The following is a 21,572-nucleotide window of genomic DNA, read 5'->3' as shown; positions in this document are numbered from 1 at the left end:
TTGAAATTTGGAGACTTTTTGTTCATCGTTATCTCCAGCAATGATTTTTAAGCAAATAGATGGGGAATTTCGTTGATGGATTTCTGTGGGTTTGATGGTTTCGTATTGTTATTTTTTATGCCACTTGTCGCGGGTAATCTTTGTTTTGGATTGGATTGGATGTTCTATGTTTGTTTTTGAAAATATAGCGTTAGCTTATCTTGAACGAACTTAAGTGCTTCGGATATGTGGATATAATTTTCACTTGTTCTAATTTGTCATTCTATAGTTGTATTCTGCTGGCGTAATAATTTTTAAGCTGCCATATTATTCAGATTCAATTTAATTTGTGGTCTGAGATGTTTGGATTTTTCTGTAGTAATTTGGTAGATTTTATTTTTCTTTGCTGAAAAATTGGTAAAATATTTCAATTGCAAGCCATGATATGTAAAGGTATCTTTTTTATTACCAAGTTTGTCTTTTCTGACGTGGCAATTCTAATATTTGTTTCAATATTCACGACAGGATGATCATGGAAATGTTTCTGAAGAATATTTATTAACAAGCTGAGCTGCTGCTAAGCTGCCCCTTTATCTTGGTCCTTATCCTGAACAGCATCCTCAGCTATACCTTTAGTGTCCTCCTCCCCTTGAACAGCTTTCTCAGACACTTCTTTTGAGTCCTCATCTCCAAATCCCTCTTCAGAGTCCTTGAGAGCTTCCCCAGACAGCATTCTACCTCCTAATAATTTTCTCCTCTGAACATCCTCAAGAAGTCTCTTCCTCACACCATCAAAAACAGTCATGCAAGAAGCAAGCTGTTTAAACTGCAGTAGTCGTTCCAGTAAAGGCAGCTTGCCCGCCATTGGTCCATCAGTTAAAAGGATCCTTACAACATGTCGAGCAAATTCATCATACGGAAACTCTTCCTTAATCATCTCACGTATCAAAGACTGCAAGTTCACCTTATAAGTCTCCAAATCAGTATAACCTTTTGCAAGGGGATAATCATACACTTCAGAAAGGCTAGATTCAAACAAATATTTATTCTTATAAGTTGCAGTCAGACTCATCTCATCGACCTCATCGTCACTGTTTACCTGTAAAGAAGATGGCACATAGGAATTCAGTATTGATAAAGAAATTTATACGAACACCCAGAACTAGAAGAGCTATTACCTCAACAACATAAAAATCATACTTTTCACGTTCAGCCTTTCGAATTTCCCTGTTATCAATCTTTGGAGGATTGATAACCATTAGCCTTTCCAAAAACCATTCTTGATGGTTCATACCCATAGTACCAAATGAAGTCATATAATCTTCCATAATTCTAACGCACTTTCTCCTTTTAACCTCGGCACTTTGAAGATCATCCGACATAGTCTGGGTAATACCCTTTGTCACATTGTCGAACTGCACGTTTCCATAGACACACTCTGTCTCAACACGGGCACTGACAACCTCTTTAATAACAGGATTCAGAGTTGTCACCGCTTGTTTGAAATCAAAATCGTCCATCTGATTTAAATTCACATACCCATGTTAGCACTGCAGACAAAGAAAGCACAAATTCTACTTTCCCATTAAGATTGGAAAGCAATGATTTCAAAATTATTAACAACTTTCGGACTAGAAAGCCTTCGCAAAAGGCATCAACCCTAATTTCAAAATTATCTTCCTATTTTAAGAAAATAAACTCAAAAAGGAAAAAAGCAGTTCAGCGAACAAATAAATAAATAAATTTTCTAAAATAAAACTAAGATAAAACACTAAGCAAAAAATCAAAAACAAGACAAAGACAAGCAAGAGATTGACAGAAAGATTGTGCATGAGAGAGTTATAAAAACCTAAGCAAAGAAATCTAAAAATCAAGCAAGAACATTGAAAATTTTGTGCAAAGAAAGCGAAATGAACCCCAAGCGAAAAATCTAAAATCAAGAAAGAACAAAGCTTACGAAATAAAACCTAAGATGAAAGCGAAAATTCTTAAGCGCTAAAACCTAAACAAGATAAAGACCAGCAAGAACAGATCAAAAGCTTGACAGACGTGGCAAGAGAGTGAATCCAAAGCTAGACATAAAAACAAAATGCAGATCAAACAGCATTGAAAAAGAGAAAGAGAATTACCAGGTTGATAACGTGAGGGCAAGAAAGCGAGAGAGCGAGAACTACCAGGTTGATAACGTGAGGGCAAGAAAGCGAGAGAGCGAGAGAAAGAGAGAGAGCGATAAGAGGAAACAGGGTAGAGATTTATGAGTGTGAGCAAGACTTAAGGTTTTATCCTTTATGGAAGGAGGAATTTTTTCATTTAAGTAGTATTATTATTATTTAAGAAATATTATTATTATTATTTTTTATATTAAATAATAACAATATTATTATTACTCGTTTTTTCAGAAATGATTTTAAGAATTATTTATTTATTTATTTATTTATTTTTGTCTGAGGCAATTTTTCAAGTGTCTTATTTAATAAACCTTTTTTAAGGCAAAAAGGATGCTATTAATTTTTCATTAGTCCTTTAGAAGAGGCTAAACGACGCCGTAGTATAGAAATCAGGAGAAATTTCCACTATTTCCACAAATGTTCATCGCTTTCGATAATTTTATATTTTTCCGAAAATGTAAAAAAAAAAAAAAAAAAAAATGGAAGCTGTTTGTTGAGTTCTGCTATCGTATCCAACAATACTTGGCTTTGATGTCAATGTAAGTGGGGCCTTTTTTTTTTCTTTTCTTTTTTTTTTTTTTTTCACAAAACCAAAAAATTGACTTTAAATTTTCTATGAAGTAAACGACATTTCTTGCATTAAATAATTTTACCAGAAGCCAAACAGCATGAACGGGCTTATACCGAGTGTAATTTTTATTTTTTATTTTATGTTATTTTTTGGATTTTTTTGAGATGATTTTATTTTTTGGATTAGGTGGTAATTTATTTATTTTAGTAATGAACAGAATATATTGCTTTCACCGGATTGGACAGGTTAGGATAGGACTGTGTCCAATCCGGTGGTTGGTAACAGCATTTTGAGAAGGAGACAAGATGTCCCAAACAGTGGCCAAATCAGACCCGTCGCTACCCTTGGGTCACTTTCGTCCCAAACTCGCCGAAGCTCTTCTCTCCCTTGCTGGTGTCTTTTTTCGAAGCAACTCCTCACCGGATTGTGTCAACAATTGAAGCAGCTCCCTTTCTCGATGAATGATTGTGTTTCTCATAGGACCTCTGCATCTCTTCAAGGAACAAACACAACCTGTGAGTATGAATTTCTGCATCACTTCTGTTTTTCATTTTGATACCCATTTTCTTCAACGTTTATTAGTTCGTGGCCTGTATGGTTAGTTTGTCCTGTAGCAATTCCTTCCTATTGATTTATAGGATTTCGGCATTGGTTTTTGTGTTTCTGGTTATTGGGGTTCTTTCGTGGATAATCGTGGCTAATCGGCATAGAATTGAGTTGACTCTGAGCATAATCAGGATTGTGTCTGATGCTCTTTCTAAGAACTTGGGTTTGTTTGTGGTTCTGCCCTGTTTGATATTGGGGTTGGTTGTCTATTATGAGCCCATTGTTGTGTTCTTGGTATTTGCCAGGTTGAATGGGAAGATTGTGCCACGGGAATCTAAGGGAGAATATACTTGTGTGTAGAAGCAAGATAGTTGGGTGCCTACTTATTTCGCATTGGCAATTCTTACTATGTTGTGGTCTGCTATTGCGATGGTGGAGGCATAGGTGTTTGTGATCAATGGAACTATTTCACAGTGGTATAGCAGGCCAAGGTCAGTTGTCCATAGTTGGTAGTTCTAATTTATGAACAGTTTTTTCATAAAATTCCTATAGTATATTTTATTTGGATGCTGAAACCTTTCTCTCTTTCTTTCATATTGAGATTGTGCCGGGGAAGTCTGAGAAATTTAACTCTCTTATGATTGCTACTGTGGCATCTGAGATAGCCATTGAAGATGAGGAAAATGTTAAGGAGATTGGCAAGCAAAACAAGGAAAGTGGAAAGGAAAATGATAAATACTAGAAACCTTCTTTTTCAATGCTTTTTTTTTTTTGGTAGTTTAATATAAAATTCTTCAGATTTTGCGATTGATTAGGAAAGGAATTGCATTTATGATACGAATCTAGGACGACCTGTGTCTAAACTCGTATTATATTAGCCCAGATCTAATTATGTTCAAGTTCTGATGGTCACCTTGACCTCTAACCAACCTGTGATTAGAAACCTTGGTATATAACTACAATAGGTGATGGATATCCTATTGATAAGTCAAATTAAAATACTCATTCACTAATGGTGTTTTAGGTGTTCAAAAGAATAAAGAGAAATTCAATCTCACAAAATAAATTCTGAATATTATTAATGGTATGTTCATCCTAAAAAACAAGCCCTTTTATAGGCTAAGAGAAAATAAAATAAAACCCTAAAACAAAAAGGAAAAACTGACCATGCAATGAAGAATCCTAATATACTGAAAATCTCCTCATTTCCTAATCTAATTTGGATTAATTAATTCCTCTATTTTTTTAATTAGAAATTAATTAATTTACAATGAAAATATTAAAATAATAACTTTCCTAAACTTATTTGTACAGCAAATAAATAAAGAAAATCCAAAAAATCTTGGTAATTTTCTAAAACAAGAAGTAGAATCAAATTAGAAAACTAAAATACTAGCTTTTTGACTAAGTTGATTTTGACTAATCTTTGACCGATTTGAACTCCAATTCAGTTTCAATATGCTTTTTAGGATCCCGAAAAATCTTATTATGGAGTCCCATACGTTGGCTTTGCTTGGAATAAAGAGAAAAATCCAACTCAGAAAAATATAGTAAAGAAGTAAATGATACAGCAATTTTCGGCCAAATTTTGAAGCTGTCTGTACAAGTTGGTTTTACTTCTATCTTGACTTGTTTCCATAACCTCTTAGTGATATTTATTGAATCCATAAATAGTTGGAATCATTTCTTGCTGCCCGAACTCCATAAATGCACCAAAACCGCTATTCGGGTCCGTATCGGCTTCCATCACTTGTATGCCCAAAACAGATTTTGGATCTTCGGGTATGGACAAGTGCTCTTGAAGATGAATTACCCCTTGAATAAAGACAGCAAATTTGTCCCTAAACCTCTTAACTTGAGCCATAGTGATCGGCTCGGTCTTCATCTGTATTGGGTCAGCAACCTAGCAGGTTGTCGGTTGTGTAGGCACGGACGGATTCGCATCAATTTACATTCCTTCAGATTAGTTTGCAGCTTATTTTTTGGTCAACTAGTTTACCATTCAGTCCAGAATTATACCAAATATACGACTGGACAATTCTATATTTGTCTATCTTGTCCTATCCTATCCAATTCGGACCTAGCCTGCGTACCAAACACAACCTATAGAATGGTGCTAAGGTCAAGACTGTCCTGACTGTTACTCTAGCTGAATTAAAAACATATTTATTTTATTGGTTGTTCAATTAAAATTAACACTTTAGATTAGATTGCCATTTTTCTCCTATTCCCTTCCTTTCCCACCTATCTCCCACCATTCGATAACCAAAGCCATCGTTGTTCAGCCCAACCGTTCGACAGCTAGAGCCATCGTTTTTTTCCACCCATCTCCCACTATTCCAACCAGAAAGAGAGACCATTAGAGCTCTCTTTCTTCCACACCCATCTCCCACTATTCCAGCAAGAAGAAAGGACCATTCGATAGCCAAAACCATTGGTGTTCTTATCCAAGGAGATCTTGGATTTCTAACGGTTTCTTTTGAAAACTCAAATAACAATTTTATAGATCCATTCATTCTCTTAAAAGAAACAAAAAAGAGATTTCAATTTAAAGAAAAAAGACAAAAGGGTTTGTTTTTCTTGGGTTTTGTGTCCAAACTAAGAATTATATACACAAGAAGATGAGTGCGTGGAATATTTTAACTCTTGCAAAATGAAAAAACAGGTTCTTAGCCAAAAACTAGAATCTGAATTCCTTCTTCTCATTTGTTTTTGTTGGGCTTTTTGATGTTTGCAAGAGCTATTACTTTTGCAGATTTTGATAATTCATGGGCTTGACAAACTTGGCAGGTTGTTAGAACAGTGGAAACAGATGAGAAGAGAAAAGGAAAGGAATGTTGTGGTAGATGTTCTCAACATGTGGGAGCATGTTTTTGGGAGGGAACTTGTGATTCTAAACTAGATCATTAGGCTTAATCGAACAAGTACAATCAAAATTATACTTTTTGAAATTATATTTGTGACCCGAACAAATAAGATCAAAGATCGCCTTGACTACAGAACCACTTTACACACACACACACACACACACACACACATATATATATATATATATATATATATATATATATATATATATATATATATATATTAGATTTGGCCATGTGCATCGGATTTACTAATGTTGTGTATACTTTTTAATTTATATTTTATTTAAAAATATAACAAAGATAACGATATAAGATTTTAGTTCTAAAGTGGTTTATCAAATATATATTAGACATATTCATCAAATATATATAATTATTTATAGATGATAGTACAAAAATATTAAATAAATTTCAAACAAATGGAGATAATGAATAATTATTATAAAGTTGAACTTTTACAGATTTTTTATCATTAAAATTAAATAATGTCAATGAGTGAGAGCTGTTATAACACAAGTCAAATACTGGTACTGAGAAGCCATATCATGGGACCGAAAATTTTAGATCAGACTTGTGCATGATAAAATATAAAATTTCTATTTCATACTTAATAAAACTGCACTATACAATTGGAAAACTAAAAAAGAAAAAGAAAAAGAAAAAAAGAAGTGCTAATTACATTCATTTGGACACCCGCTCATACACTCGCCGTTTCTTACATCTATCACGTATCTTTTACTTTTTACAAAACCAAAGCATATTTTAATTAAAACAAAAGTCATGGAGTTTAGTTTATACTACGAAACTGCCATTCTATTCTTTTAAAAATTGCAAATCCAGTTCTAAAATTTTTTAATTGAGTAATGTTAATTTATTTTATATTTAAAATATAAAAATATTAATATTTTATTGTTATTCATTTATTTCAAGTTAAAATAAAAAATATAAATTGCTAATAAATTTACCAAAGTAATATGATTTAATAACAAAAAATAAAAAAAGTATTGTAGAAATAAAAATAAAATAAAATTTTAATAAAAAAATAAAAGATTCTAATTTAGAAGGAAATAAAATACATAATTGAGATATTTAATTAATCAATGATACATATTTATTAATTTATTATTTTAATTTTTGAATAGTATTAATTTTTTAATTATATTATATAAATTTATTATAATTTTAGTTAGTTAAATAAACAAAAATGGTTCAGTTGAAAAAAAAAATTAAATATAGGCTTTTTATTGTATTAAAATATTTATATTGTTTTGGTTAAAGATATATTAATATCAATTTTACAATCAAATTGGATACGTTATATAACAATTAAAAAATATATGTGAAAAAAAAGTGAAAGAAGCTTTTCGTACTGAAAGAGATTCAATGGCAATATAGTAATAAATTATCTAATTAATGGGCTAATTTTTATGTAAATTGTATCAAAAAGTTGATACGTGTTAGATGAAGAAATGACATTTTGCGTTTTCAAACTATAAAATGACGTCGTTTTATGATTTTAATTAAGAAAAGAAAAACTCAAAACCAAAGCCAAAATGCAAAGAAAACAATTATTTTTGAGATTAATTACATTGCATAGAGTTTTTTTCAAACACAATTAGATATCTCGATGTATGTAATAATTTTAAATCGGTCCTTACCAGAAAAAGGACATAATAATCATTGGATAGTCATTCCATAAAAAAAATTAAAAAAAAATAAAAATTAGAAAATTAAAGGAGAGAGCCACGTGCCAAATTAAAGAAGTAAAAGCAAAATAAAAAGGAAAAATGTAGACCCACTCCTGTCATCTCCCTCCATGGCCCTCCTCTTGTTCTTTGCTCCATCAGCGAGCACACAACCAACACAACAATCTCTCTCTATCTCTCTCTCTCTGTCTGTATGGAAATCCCATAGCCAGCTAACAATATGAAATTCCTCTTCGCTTGCGATGTAATCGCCTCTTCTCCATTCCTCTTTTCCCTTCTCTTTTCTTAAATCAAACAATAAACCACCCCCCTATTGCCTCTCTCTCTCTCTCTCTCTCTCTCTCTCGCTAGAGCTGAATTAGCTCCATGACACTAACTGGGTCTCATTTCCTTCAAACCCAACAATTCTAAATATCAATTCTCTCACCCACCCATTTTTCTCCACCAAACACCATTCTCTCTCTCTCTCTCTCTCTCTCTCTCTCTCTCTCTCTCTCTCTGTACAAACACTTTCCCACTGGTATAACCTCCAACAATGCTGAATCTCAACCTCATCGTCGCTTCCTCCGATTCCATCTCCGATAAGCTTCTCCATCTTTCCAATTCCCAGATGGAAAGCTCTGAAAGCTTCAACTCCTCGAACGTCACTGCCGATGACGACTCCTACTCGAAAGCAGCCTGCGATGCTGCCTTCGCTTACTCTTTCGATATTCTCAAGCCAAACGACATCGTTGGAGAAGGTACAGTTGGTGCCAAAGTGCGGCAAGTTGGGGAAGATGAAGACGATGAGGGTGAGGATGATAGCTGTAAACAGAAGACCATCCAACTTTTCCTAGTTATGGGTACCGTACGGTCTTCCGCCCCCCCGGGGGGGGGGGGGGGGTGGCGGAGTCTTCGTCGAGAGGGCAGTGGTTGGGCTTGTGGCGCGGTTGGGAAGCCAATTGCGATGGTTCGGTGGACCAGAGGATTGTGCCCCATCAGCAGCAAACGGTGAAGACGTGTCGGCAAGGACCCAGGTCAAACAGCCCGCAGTATTGTAGGGTTACGTTTTTCTAATTTTTGTGGTTTTTTTATGGAATGACTGTCAAATAACTATTATGCCCCTCCTCTGTCAACACCGATGTGGTAACGGCAGGAACTGATTTAAAATTATCACATATATTAGGATATCCAATTGTATTTAAAGAAAAATTTAGTATGCAAAGTAATTAATCCTTGTTTTTGAACCATTTTAAACAGTAAAAATGGACCAAAACATGGTATAACTTCTCACTTGTAATATGGATTAAGGATATATAACTGGGTAGATGGGCATTTGTTATTCTTACAGGGGTATATTCGTCGTTCCATTATTGCATAGAGGCTTAGAGCCGCGAATGGCCTCAACACATATGGAAATGAGGTTTTTTATTTTTTATTTTTATTTTATTATTATTATGTTTTTTCAATAATTCGGCGCTGCTCTTCCCCACTAGGCCTTAACGTGTAAAAACAGAGTGATGGAGAGAGCGCCAAAGAGAGGATTTGGTTTTGCGCCATATAATGAGACATGAACACAGATAAAACTTTTCTATTTCAACATAGCCGTTAAAAAGTGACCGTTGGCTTTGCCTACCTTTCCCTCTCTCCCGCCATGGCTATGGCTCAGCTCGAGGGCCAGAGCCAGCAGCAAACCTCCTTCGACCACGTCCACAAGACTAAGACCCTCATCAAAGCCCTCAACCTTCCTCTCCCTCCCGACCTCTTCGACACCGCTTCTTCTATCTATTACAACGGAGATGATAACAATGGTTTGGTATGATTTGTTTTTCGATTTTGGCTTCTGGGTCTTGGGAATTTGAGGTGGTTTGTGGGGGCAGGGTTGAATATTAGTTCATGCGTTATTGCAAATTTGGGTTTGGTTTTTTGTTTGCTTGAAATTGGTGTTTTTGGTCTTTTGTGGAGTTGGGAAATGCAGTGTTATGTGAAACTTTTTGAAATTTGGAGACTTTTTGTTCGTCGTTTTCTCCAGCAATGATTTATAAGGAAATAGATGTGGAATTTCGTTAATGGGTTTCTGTGGGTATGATCGTTTCTTTTTGTTATTTTTTGTGCCTCTTGTTGCGGGTAATCTTTGTTTTGGATTGGATTGGATGTTCTATTTTTGTTTCTGAAAATATAGCAATAGGTTATCTTGAACGAACTTCAAGTGCTTCAGATTTGTGGATATAATTTTCACTTGTTCCTAATTTGTCATTCTATAGTTGTATTATGCTGACGTAATAATTTTTAAGCTGCCATACTAATCAGATTAAGTATCGTTTGTGGTTTGAGATGTTTGGATTTTTCTGTAGTAATTTGGTAGGTTTTATTTTTCTTTTCTGAAAAAGTGGTAAAATATTTTAATTGAAAGCAATGATGTGTAAAGTTATCCTTTTATTACCAAGTTTGTCTTTTCTAATGTAGCAATTCTAATAGTTGTTTTAATATTCACGACAGAATGATAATGGAAATATTTCTGAAGGATATTTATCAACAGAACTTGAAGATGCGTTGCTGAAGCAACGGCCAAACTGTATGTGTGGTTTTGAATTGACAAAATCAAGGACGATCGTCATCATATCCACATTCAGCATTGTTAAATGAACTTGAAGGTGACGTTTCATAAGTGTTTTGTATTCATGTCCTGTACGTGATTACTGTAAGTTTTGTCAGTAATCTAAATGGACTTTGGTCTTATGTTTGCAATTTTCTGGAAAACTAATGAAAATATGAATTTGGTACAGGATGTTGCCATAAAATCAAGACGATGAGTTTTTTTACAGTGTGAACACTTAACTACCCTTTCTCATTACATTAGTTCTACTTTTAAGTTTCATGTCTTGAGCGAAGTAAACCATAATTATTATTGTACTTATTAAAATACCAAACAGAAAAAAATTATTACTTAATTCAAGTGTTAGGTTGGAAGCTTTCTATATGGTTCCTTATGTCTTCTTTCTATGCTGTGTATATGTTACTGTTATTACTTTGTTGTTATGATCTTGATTAACTTCCCAAAAATATCACTTATGTATTAATGGTTTTTTGAATCAGAGTTACCTTAAAGTAGAGGAGAGGAGATGCGGACAAAGTTGTTGCTTGAGCTCTATGGACTAAAGGTACCACTTGGTGTACTAGAATTGGTTTAACACTTATCTTCATTCGCTTAATTGGCATAAAATTCATAACTTGCAGAGAAATTTTGACACACCAATCTGGATATAAATTTTATTTTCTAATAAAGCCTTTTGTGAATGTGTTTTGTTGCTTGCAGCACGCTTAAAAAATTTCCTTAAACACCTAAAATATTTCCTTGAAGAATTGATGGAAGACTTCTGTGTGAAATATCCTGTATTTATGACTTTACTAAGTTATGTAGCTCCAGGAGCTCTTCTATGTATTTGTTTATTGACTTCTTGCGCTGAGGGATGACATTGGTTCTGTCCTTGTGGGCAAGGACTTCTTTTTTGGCAGCTTGAAGAATTGCAAAGGAAGGTACCGGTCTGATGTCAGTTCAGAGTATTGGTTGTGTGCGAACTGTACATATCCTGACAGGCAATTGTTTGACCCAGGCATGATCCAATTGCACCATCCACTAATGGTTTTGCAGATGTTTTTGCTGTAGAGGTTGATGATCAATTTAGAAAGAAAAGGGATGCTGAGGTTAGTATGTGTATGAGTTGTTAAAACTCAAGCCTACAATTCATACTCAGAAAGGGAATCTGGTTTTTAGATTTTAGATTTACATATTGGAGTAACGACGCATGCTACTTGGTGGAATTGTGGGGCTACAAGTCTTAATTTCCTTGATTAATTAGAGCCACATGTCTCTGTATTTGACATTAAACTGTTTTGTGAAAGTTTTTGGTCTCGCAAACTCTATAGAAAGGCCATTCTTTAGCAAATTAGTGTTTATAATTTCAGAAGCTATTAGTTTATATGTAAGACAAATATTTTATTTCTTGAAGAGGTTTTGAAATAAAAATAAATAGTGAGATGCTAAATGAATTAACTTGGTGGCTGTACGTTTGTGTGTGCACAACACTATGTAATATATTTCCTGAACATTGCCGATCAAGTAAAAATGTCTGATACAGAGGCTGTTAAGGTTAGAAGAGGAGGAAATAAACCATATCAAGACGCGAAAAAGAAATTTTTTTTGCGGAAATCCTTAATGCACGTCGTGAATTACAATTACATGTTCAGGCATCTCAGTCAAGACGTAAACAAAGGAATTATGGAGTCCAGGCTTGCTATTAGTTAATCTTCTTTCATTTTCACGCAAATGGGATTATAGAATCAGTATGAGAAACAGATATCTGAATAATTTATAACCATGGGGAAATCTTGACTGCATGATTGTGATCCGTAAGAAAATGTAAAGACCGTATAGAAACTTCAATCAAAGGGTTGGAATAAACAAAACTCACTATTTTTTAAATTGTCTATAATTTATAAAGCGTACTGGAAAAGAGAGGGAATTTCATGTGCAGGAGAGAAAGGAAGAGAAATAAGTACAGAGAAGGTTAACTGCAATTGGATTCTCCTAGTCCATGACTTCTTCTTTGTTCTGTTTGTTAATGATTTGATCTTGCTTATTTGTAAGATTTACATTTGCTAATTTTGTATGAATTGTGAGGCCCTGTTTTTTGGATCGAACTTGTAAGGTGATTTACTGGTGTTTCTTAGGAATAGGTTTTCTTTGGAAACTCTCTTAAGGTAACGTGAATGCTGTTAAACTTCTTCTTTTTCTCCTTCTTCTTCTATATATATATATATATATATATATATGTATATATATATTTCCTTTTTTCTTTTGTGGAAATGTGAATGTTGTGTCGAGTATCGAGTATTTTGACTTAGAAATTCATGAATCCTGCAAGCCTATGTGTTTGAATGCTGCTTGGCTCAATTATACCCCAATGCATAGCTTTAGTAAAATTTGGTCATTTGAGCCAATCTGCCTGATCTTGAATGCAGTTGTGCATCCCAATTTCTTTACATGACTAAAGCCAGAAGCTTATAATGCTCTTCTTTTATGTTTAGTAAACATATATTTCTATATCCATTGTATTTGAATATAATTTATTGAAGCAACGACATATACTAATGTCTTGCTGCTAGACTACAGTACCTTTTTTGTCTTTGGATATTAAGAACTTATGTTAAGCAGATGTAAATGTTAGGTCTCATGTAGAGTTTGAATGAATCATCTGACAACATAAGTTTTTCTTCTCTACGTACGTGTTGGGTTCCCCTCTATCCTGCCTTAATGCTATCACTTCCATTATTGTTACCATTTTGTTCTTATTGATATTTCTGTTTTCTTACATTTGAGCTGCAACTTTAAGTTTTATATAAAGCTTTTGCAGCACAATAATTGTCAGTTTTTCATGCTTTGAGTTTAAATGACTTAAAATGACTACCTTAACTTATTTCCTGCACTAGTTATCACAGTCACTCTTGTTCATATTTTTACCTTTTTTTATTATTAGGAAATGTAGTTCATTCTTTACACAGCCTCCTTAGTTCATTATTCGCAATGAAATTTCTATCAATATGCTTCTGCTTAAGTTTAAGAATGCGAAAATGAATCCCTCATAACCTCGCTTGGAAGTTTGACAGATAAATGCAAGAAATATAGGAAATTTTTAATTAATAGCACATGATATGTTAACCATATTCTACTTAGTGTCAGATCATTTTTAGTTGACTAGGTATAGGGAAATGGAAGTTCTATTTAAAAATTTAAAATCTTATGTTAAGCTAAGGAAGTTTAACTCTAGTTATATGGAAATGCAATTTTACAACACAATTGTTCTTATGAAAGAGGAAAATAAGATTAGATTACAAATTTTACTTAGATTTTCAAATCAAATGATAAATTTAAAACAAATTTTAGGAAGCTGTACCATGGAATCTTTTCTATGTACAATATTAAGGGTCAGTTCTTGGACTCTACAGATTTATTGCATGCTTTTTTTTTATTAGACTATTACTTTGATAGTTAGAATTATTATATGATGACTAAATTTTTATTTTTGATTGATTTTTCATCACATAATATAGTACCTTCAAGCATAGAATTAGTGTTTCTATATGGTTGGTCGTTTGGCACTTGTGAAAGGGTGCTTGGAATGATTTTCCTATGAAAGGCAGTCTAATTATTGGCACCTATTTGCCTATTTATTTATTTATTTTTGAAGTGCAAATAAAGCTTCTTATTGCTAAAGCGTGGACCAAATGCCCAAATGTAGAGAAACTGCATTTAGTATCTGATATATCCAAAAAGCCAATGGTGGATTCCATGGCCTGCAGACTTATTGGAAAGCCTTAAGAAATTAGAATGCTCGAAGAGCTTGAAATTTGTTAATTTCCACAAATTTCAGCCTTGTTATAGTTTGTTACCATCAACACTCAACAAGATAACCATCATAAGTTCGTATTTGGATTTGGAGCACTTCAAAATCCTAGGACAGCTTTCCTACCTTTGGATCCTGAATTTAAGAAAAACGTATAGATTAACAGATATGCCTAGCAAGCTCAGTATGGGGTGTTGCACCATTATATGAAGATAAATTGAAAGTTTTTGTTCCATTCTTATCTGTCTTGCTTTCTTCAAAAGAGTTAATAATTTCTCATTTGCCCCTAATTACTTTTCTGATGGAGCAAACTTCACATATTGCGCGAAATTAGCAGATGAATCTTTTAATGGGAAAGCTTTACCAATATTTTAGAATTAATCGTTCTGCTGATACTTGTTATAAAGAATGTTTTATGTTTGTCAAAAATGACAAAGCAACTATTGTTTTATTTTATATTTCATTTATTCCTTAACTTTATATAACTTGTTTATTTTTAAAATTACCAAATTACCATTTTCCTCTCCTTTTTTTTTTTTTTTGGGGGCGTAATACCTTTATGTCTTTTGGGTGCTATTTTTATTATTTTGGCATATGACATTTTAGAAATAATGCTGTTTGATTTTGTTATGTCTTTTTCAGGCATTGTCCTAATGTCATTGAGGCTATTATAGCTTTAGCAGAATTAGGAGTTAACGCCAAAGATATCATATCATTGTTTCTGCAGGTTTGTTAATGAAGCATGACCATTATTTATAATTTGACATTCATGTTTCTGTTCTCTGACTCATGATATTAATTGGCTTCTTTTTTCTGTTTATCACCTTAGACTCCAAATAGAAGTGAGAGGGCTCCATATGGTTATTTTGACTCAAGTGGATGGCTTCAAGTAAGTAGTATAGCAGAGATTTTATCTATCATAAGTTACTTATTCTTTATGTTAACACATTATCTCACTTCATCACAGTGCTATGTCGAGGCCCAGTGGTGTATTGCTTTGAATGATTATGAAGGTAAAGAAATGCCATCTGTAGTTTATTTGTAGTAGACTTGTCTCAGTCCAAGATGATTTTTCATGGATTTGTCTTTGTTTTCTTCTGAACTGTTAACATTACCTGCTTGGTTAATTACTTTTTACATGTGACTGATGTAAACAAGGTCCTTACAGTTTTGTATATTATTTCTTTGCGTTGGCAGGTGGTTTACAACGTTTCCCTAATAATATACACTTTTTGCTGAAGATTGCAAAGGTTAGAAATGGTTATATTTCCAAGCTTGATTGCTATACTAAATAGTTTTGTGTTGCTAATATTTCTACTAATATGTTGGTTATGGGAAGAGAGGGACCAAAGTACCTTTACTAGTATACTTTTGTATTACTTATATCTGTGAAGGTTGGAGTAATTATTGGAGAAAAATGATGAGGAGATAATAAATTTTGAGAAGGTAATGAAATGGCTTTATTATTGTTACAGTGATAGTCTTTTCTTTCTCCCTCACCCATATGAAGAAATGTGAGTAGTCTCAGACTTCAAGTTTATGGTCGTTGAAGGCTTGGTGAATCGATCCATATGTTGTGACTTATATGGATGATTATGCTATGCTTTTGAAGATAAATTCTGTCTTTTCAAAGCTAAACAAGCTAGTCCATTATTTGCTGATTACTGATCCTACGAGGCCAGAAGTTTTTGTGGCTTTATCAGTGCTGTGGGAAAGGAAAGATGAGAGGGGAGCTTTGTGCGAGAAGGTATTGTTAATTCAGAATAAGCTGGATTGACTGCTTTTTTTATCACATATTTTACAGGTCCTCTGTTTGTTTGTGATCAGAGCATCAGGATTGATGAGGGGCACATACCAGCTTATATAATGAAGGTATTAACTACGTTTCTATATCTGAGAGGTTTCCTTAATGGAATATATTTCAATACCTATTATAATGTGTTAATATATCAGTACTAACAAGAATCCATTTTAACCTCAGGGTAACCTGTTTTTAGCAATGAAGAGGGCGGAAGCAGCTGTGCTAACAACATTTTTTTTTTTTTTCCTCTCTCTCTTTCTTTTTGCCCTCTTTTGTATGTATTTATAAATGTGTGTCTTGAGTAGTTGAAACTTGTAAAGAAGGTTACACTTATTCAGCTGTGGCTCTCTCTCTCTCTCTGTCACTCATATTTATTTTGTTTGTTTTTCTGAATTTGTTGTTATCTGGGTTTTTGGCTGGAAAGCAGACTTGGATTGGTGGAAAGGATGTTGTCATATTGTGAAGTCATATACGGAGAGAGAGAGAGAGAGAGAGAGAGAGAGAGAGAGAGAGTAAATTGCATTTGAGAAAGGTCTTCTTTGGATGTGTTGTGTGAGACTGTGGCAGCAAGTTGGGGGGATATTTACACAAAAGATGCTTTCTCAGCCTTCATTTTGCTTCTCTTTTGAAATTTGTACCCTTTCTGTTCTCCTCATAGTGTATATGTATATCTATGATCCTACTATGTGAAAAAATAATAAAAATAAAAATAAAAGTAAAAATTAAAAATAAATAAAGAAGAAGAAGAAGATGTATTTTGGGTTAATTACCAAAGTTCAGTAGCTAGCTTTGGCATTTTATGGATACTCATGAATGGTGCAAATTGGCGATCTAATAAAGTACATTTTTTTAAAGTTTTTTTTGATAAGGAGTTTTAAAGTACATTGTAAGAAGAAGAAGAAGAAGAAGAAACATATAAAAGGTAAAAATTATTTAAAAATTACGGAGTTTTTCTCTTATTTACCGTTTTACAAGGAGTTTAGAGAGATTCCATTTACTTACTTTCAGCCTGATATTATTCTGAGAGGGTCCTGCAGATTTGGGACACAGCTCGGTCCTTGTGAGATTAAAAAAATGGAGTTTTTCTCTTATTTACCGTTTTACAAGGAGTTTAGAGAGATTCCATTTACTTACTTTCAGCCTGATATTATTCTGAGAGGGTCCTGCAGATTTGGGACACAGCTCAGTCCTTGTGAGATTAAAAAAATGTACTTTTTACTCTTGATAACATTTTAAGATTATATCTGTAAAAAAAAACTATATTGATCTAAACATGCTCAACAATTCTATATTATATATGTAAGAAAAAACTATATTAATCTAAACATGCTTAACAATTCTATATGGCAATTAGATCAATGCGGAATTAAAAAAATTGGATTGAAAACGTACCTTCCCCCATTGCCGTTATCTCTTATACACTCAATATACACTCAGGGATATTGGAAAGGTCTTCTAAACCTTATCTCTCTCTAAACTGATGGTGTGTTTTCTGAATTGAAAAAGTAGGCTTAGGGAACTCGAAAACATAGTTTGCACGGCCTTTATGCGTGCTCTACCCATCACAGAGCCGTTCCAATGTGTGCAATTAATGGGTGAAGATGCTGAACGTTTTTAACGTTATGGAATATCAAAAAGAAAGTTCTTAAGGGATCGAATGAATGTGGACCATTATTTTTCTTAATTATTATTATTATTATGGAGAAAAACTAACATTTTCCCACTTGGTCCATATATTCCATCATTCACCATAGCAAGAAACACAATACATGAATCATAGCAATAAGTCCCCTAAAAATGAGTATTATCTTCCATGTAATACAATGCATCATGTCTCTTTAAACACTATCCAATATATTCCCTATGTTTATTCTAGGTCCAAACCGAATGATATTTCTCACTTATAAATAAGTAAATGAATATAAGAATATGTGCATAAAACGCAAATGAGAAAACATCAACTAAATAAGAGTTCCATTGAAACACTAAATGTATGTACATCGAAAATCACATTATAGAACCAAGTCTTATACGATTTACATGATCCTGAAAATTCTTTGGTGGCATGCATTTAGTTAAAGGATCGGCAATCATCAATTCAGTGCTAATGTGCTCAATGACCACTTTCTTCTCTTTAAAACGTTCTCTTATGGCTAAGTATTTGATGTCGATGTGTTTACTTCGACTACCACTCTTATTATTCTTAGCCATAAATACTACAGCTGAATTGTCACAGTATAATCTCAATGGCCTAGAAATGGAATCCACAACTCTAAGGCCAGAAATGAAACTCTTCAACCATACACCATGCGAGGTAGCCTCAAAACAAGATACGAACTCAGCCTCTATAGTGGAGGTAGCAATCAAAGTCTACTTTGCGTTTCTCCAAGACACAGCTCTACCAGCAAGCATGAAAATATAACCAGATGTTGATTTTCGTGAATCAACACAGCCAGCAAACTCTGTATCGGAGTAGCCGATCACTTCCAGATTATCAGTCCATCTGTACATGAGCATGTAATCTTTTGTCCCTTGAAGATATCTCATCACCTTCTTTGTAGCTCTCCAGTGGTCAACATCTGGATTATTTTGATATCTCCCCAGCATTCCAACAGCAAATGCAATGTCAAGTCTGGCACAGACCTGAGCATACATAAGGCTTTCAATAGCTAGAGCATATGAAATGGCTTTCATTTGTTCCCGTTCAAAATTATTTTTGGGGCACTGATTCAAATTGAATTTGTCACCTTTTACAATGGGTTCTATACTTGGTGAACAATCCTTCATGCAAAATCTTTCTAAAACTTTATTGATATAGATTTCTTGAGACAATCCTAAAATACCTCGAGATCTTTCTCTATGAATCTTAATGCCAATGACATAAAATGCCTCACCCATATCCTTCATATCAAAGTTCTTTGAGAGAAATTGCTTCACCTCATACAACAAACCCTTGTCATTAATTGTAAGCAAAATATCATCCACATATAGCACAAGAAAATAGATTTTCCTCCCATTGACCTTTTGGTATATACACTGATCCATGACGTTCTCTTCAAATCCAAATGAAGTGATGACCTCATGAAATTTTAAATTCCATTGATAGGAAGCTTGTTTTAATTCATATATGGATTTATTAAGCTTGCAGACTAAGTGCTCACCATTGCTAGAGAAGAATCCTTCTGGTTGTTTCATATAAATTTCTTCCTCAAGATCATCATTGAGGAATGTCGTTTTTATGTCCATATGATGTAACTTGAAATCAAAATGGGCTACCAATGCCATAATTACACGGAGAGAATCTTTCTTAGATACAGAAGAAAATGTCTTCGCGTAATCGATTCCTTCCCTCTGAGTGAATCCTTTAGCAACAAATCTTGCTTTATGTCTCTTAATGTTACCTCGTGAGTCTTTGTTTTAAAGACCCATTTACATCCAATGGCTTCTACACCATCAGGCAACTTGACAAGATCCCAGACTTGATTAGATGCCATAGAATCCATCTCTTCTCTCATGGCATTGTACCACAAGCAAGATTCCTTAGAACTCATGGCTTGTGAAAACGTTTCAGGATAATTTTCGGCTCTAATGTTGTCATCCGATTCTTGTAGATACACAATATAATCACTCGGTATTGTTGTTTTTCTGACTCTTGTAGATCTTCTTAATGTTGCTTCATCATTCTCTTGAGGAACTTGTTGTTACTTATTAATAACTTGATCTACTGGATCAATAACAGTTTGTGGAACTTCAATAGCTGATTGCCTAACACCTGTTGGTTCTTGAGGGGTGCGAATGACAATTGATCTATCATTTGAACTAGAGGGTTGACTTTCATAGTGATCCTTTTCAGACACTATATCCCAAAAGTGATCACTCCTACTGATCAAGTCATTTTCAAGAAATTTTGCATTTCTTGATTCCACAAATCTAATGGTATGAGATGGACAGTAAAATTCATATCCCTTAGACCTTTCAGCATATCCAACGAAATACCCACTTATGGTCCTTGGGTCCAACTTCTTCTCTTGTGGATTATAGACTCTCACCTCAGACGGACATCCTCAAACATGTGCATGTTGCAAACTTGGTTTCCAACCTTTGAATAACTCAAAATGTGTCCTTTGGACAGCCTTGGTTGGAACCCGATTTAATATTTACACAGCCGTCTTTAGAGCTTCAGTCCATAAGAATTCAGGGAGTTTCATATTACTTTGCATATTCCTCACCATGTCCAATAAAAATTTGTTTCTTTTTTCTGCAACACCATTTTGGTCAGGAGAACCAAGCATAGTGTATTGAGCATCTATCCCATGTTCTTGAAGAAACTTCGCAAAAGGACCAAGTGCTTGTCCATTCTTAGTGTATCTACTATAATATTCTCCACCTATATCTGATCTCATGATTTTTATTTGCTTTCCGCATTGTTTCTCTACTTCAGCCTTAAACACCTTAAAAGCATCTAGTGTTTCATTTTTGTTATTAGGCAAGTAACGATACATGTATCGTGAGTAGTCATCTATGAAAGAGATAAAGTACTTAATACGGTATGCATTTTCCGGACTACAAATATCCGTATGAATGATTTCCAACAATTCAGAACTCCTCTTGGCACCCTTCTTTGACTTGTTAGTCTGTTTACCCTTAATGCAGTTTATACAAGTCTCAAAATCAGTAAAATCTAAAATACTAAATACCTCATCATTTACCAATCTTTTAATTCTATCAATGGAGATATGTCCTAATCTTCGATGCCACAACATAGAGGATTTCTCATTCACAACACATCGCTTAATACCAACATTTCCATGAACGTGCATAGTAGCATAGTTGTTATCATTTTGTAAATTAAGACAAAAAAAGATTATCAGAAAAAGTACCATAACCAATAATTTCAGATTTATTAGACAAACCAAAACTAGAATCTGAAAAATTAAACGTATATCCAACTAAGTCTAGAAACTGAAATCAAATTTCTAGAAAAACTAGGAACATAAAAAGTTTTTTCTAAAGACAAAATGAAACCACTGCTTAAAACTAGTTTGCATGTTCCAATAGCCTCTACATGTGAGGGGCATCTTATTACCAGAGTAGATGCTTTACTCACTTCCCACTGGCTTCCGAAGGTCATGTAATCCCTGCAAGGAATTGGTAACATGGATTGAAGAACTAGAGTTAATCCGCCAAGTGTTATGATTAACATCTATCATATAGGAGTCATAACAAACAGGTGAAAGTTGAGTACCTTTTTTGTCAAGCCAGTTCTTGAACTTGGAGCAAATTTTCTTTATGTGCCCTTTCTTCTTACAAAAAAGCACTTTAACTCTTGTTTGATGTCCAACTGGGGAGGAATCTTACTTTTTCCCTTTTGTTTGGCTTGATCCTTTTTCTTTCTCGGAACTATCAACTTCACTTTCTCACCCTCTTCCATTGCTAACCTTCCCCCCTCTTGTACACACATGGTCGTCAGTTCATTAATTGACCATTTATCCTTATGTGTGTTATAAGAGATCTTAAAGGGACCATACTGTTGGGGCAGAGTGTATAG

At 34.0% G+C, this 21,572-nt stretch overlaps 2 protein-coding genes across 2 annotated transcripts; one reads left to right on the top strand and one right to left on the bottom strand.

Moving 5' to 3' along the window:
• Nucleotides 1–425: 425 nt before the first annotated feature.
• On the bottom strand, nucleotides 426–2,250 carry LOC107409188 (uncharacterized). The gene is made up of 3 exons (XM_060812739.1): nucleotides 2,109–2,250; nucleotides 1,158–1,499; nucleotides 426–1,078 (listed from the first exon to the last, which is right to left on the bottom strand). Exons 2-3 carry the CDS (start codon nucleotides 1,497–1,499, stop codon nucleotides 557–559), a joined length of 864 nt encoding a protein of 287 aa, XP_060668722.1. The 5' UTR covers nucleotides 2,109–2,250; the 3' UTR covers nucleotides 426–556.
• A 5,528-nt stretch (nucleotides 2,251–7,778) lies between these two features.
• Nucleotides 7,779–16,674, top strand: LOC107408675 (anaphase-promoting complex subunit 7-like). Its single transcript, XM_060812986.1, has 11 exons — nucleotides 7,779–8,856; nucleotides 9,316–9,635; nucleotides 10,319–10,473; nucleotides 10,916–10,980; nucleotides 11,319–11,524; nucleotides 14,866–14,950; nucleotides 15,053–15,112; nucleotides 15,191–15,236; nucleotides 15,421–15,473; nucleotides 16,028–16,095; nucleotides 16,205–16,674. Exons 5-10 carry the CDS (start codon nucleotides 11,493–11,495, stop codon nucleotides 16,088–16,090), a joined length of 339 nt encoding a protein of 112 aa, XP_060668969.1. The 5' UTR covers nucleotides 7,779–8,856; nucleotides 9,316–9,635; nucleotides 10,319–10,473; nucleotides 10,916–10,980; nucleotides 11,319–11,492; the 3' UTR covers nucleotides 16,091–16,095; nucleotides 16,205–16,674.
• The last annotated feature ends 4,898 nt before the right edge of the window (nucleotides 16,675–21,572 follow it).

Source organism: Ziziphus jujuba, chromosome 11 (genome assembly GCF_031755915.1).
Source record: "Ziziphus jujuba cultivar Dongzao chromosome 11, ASM3175591v1".
NCBI lineage: Eukaryota > Viridiplantae > Streptophyta > Magnoliopsida > Rosales > Rhamnaceae > Ziziphus > Ziziphus jujuba.
The sequence above is the reverse complement of the archived record's forward strand: the minus strand, read 5'-3'. Positions and strand labels throughout refer to the sequence as shown.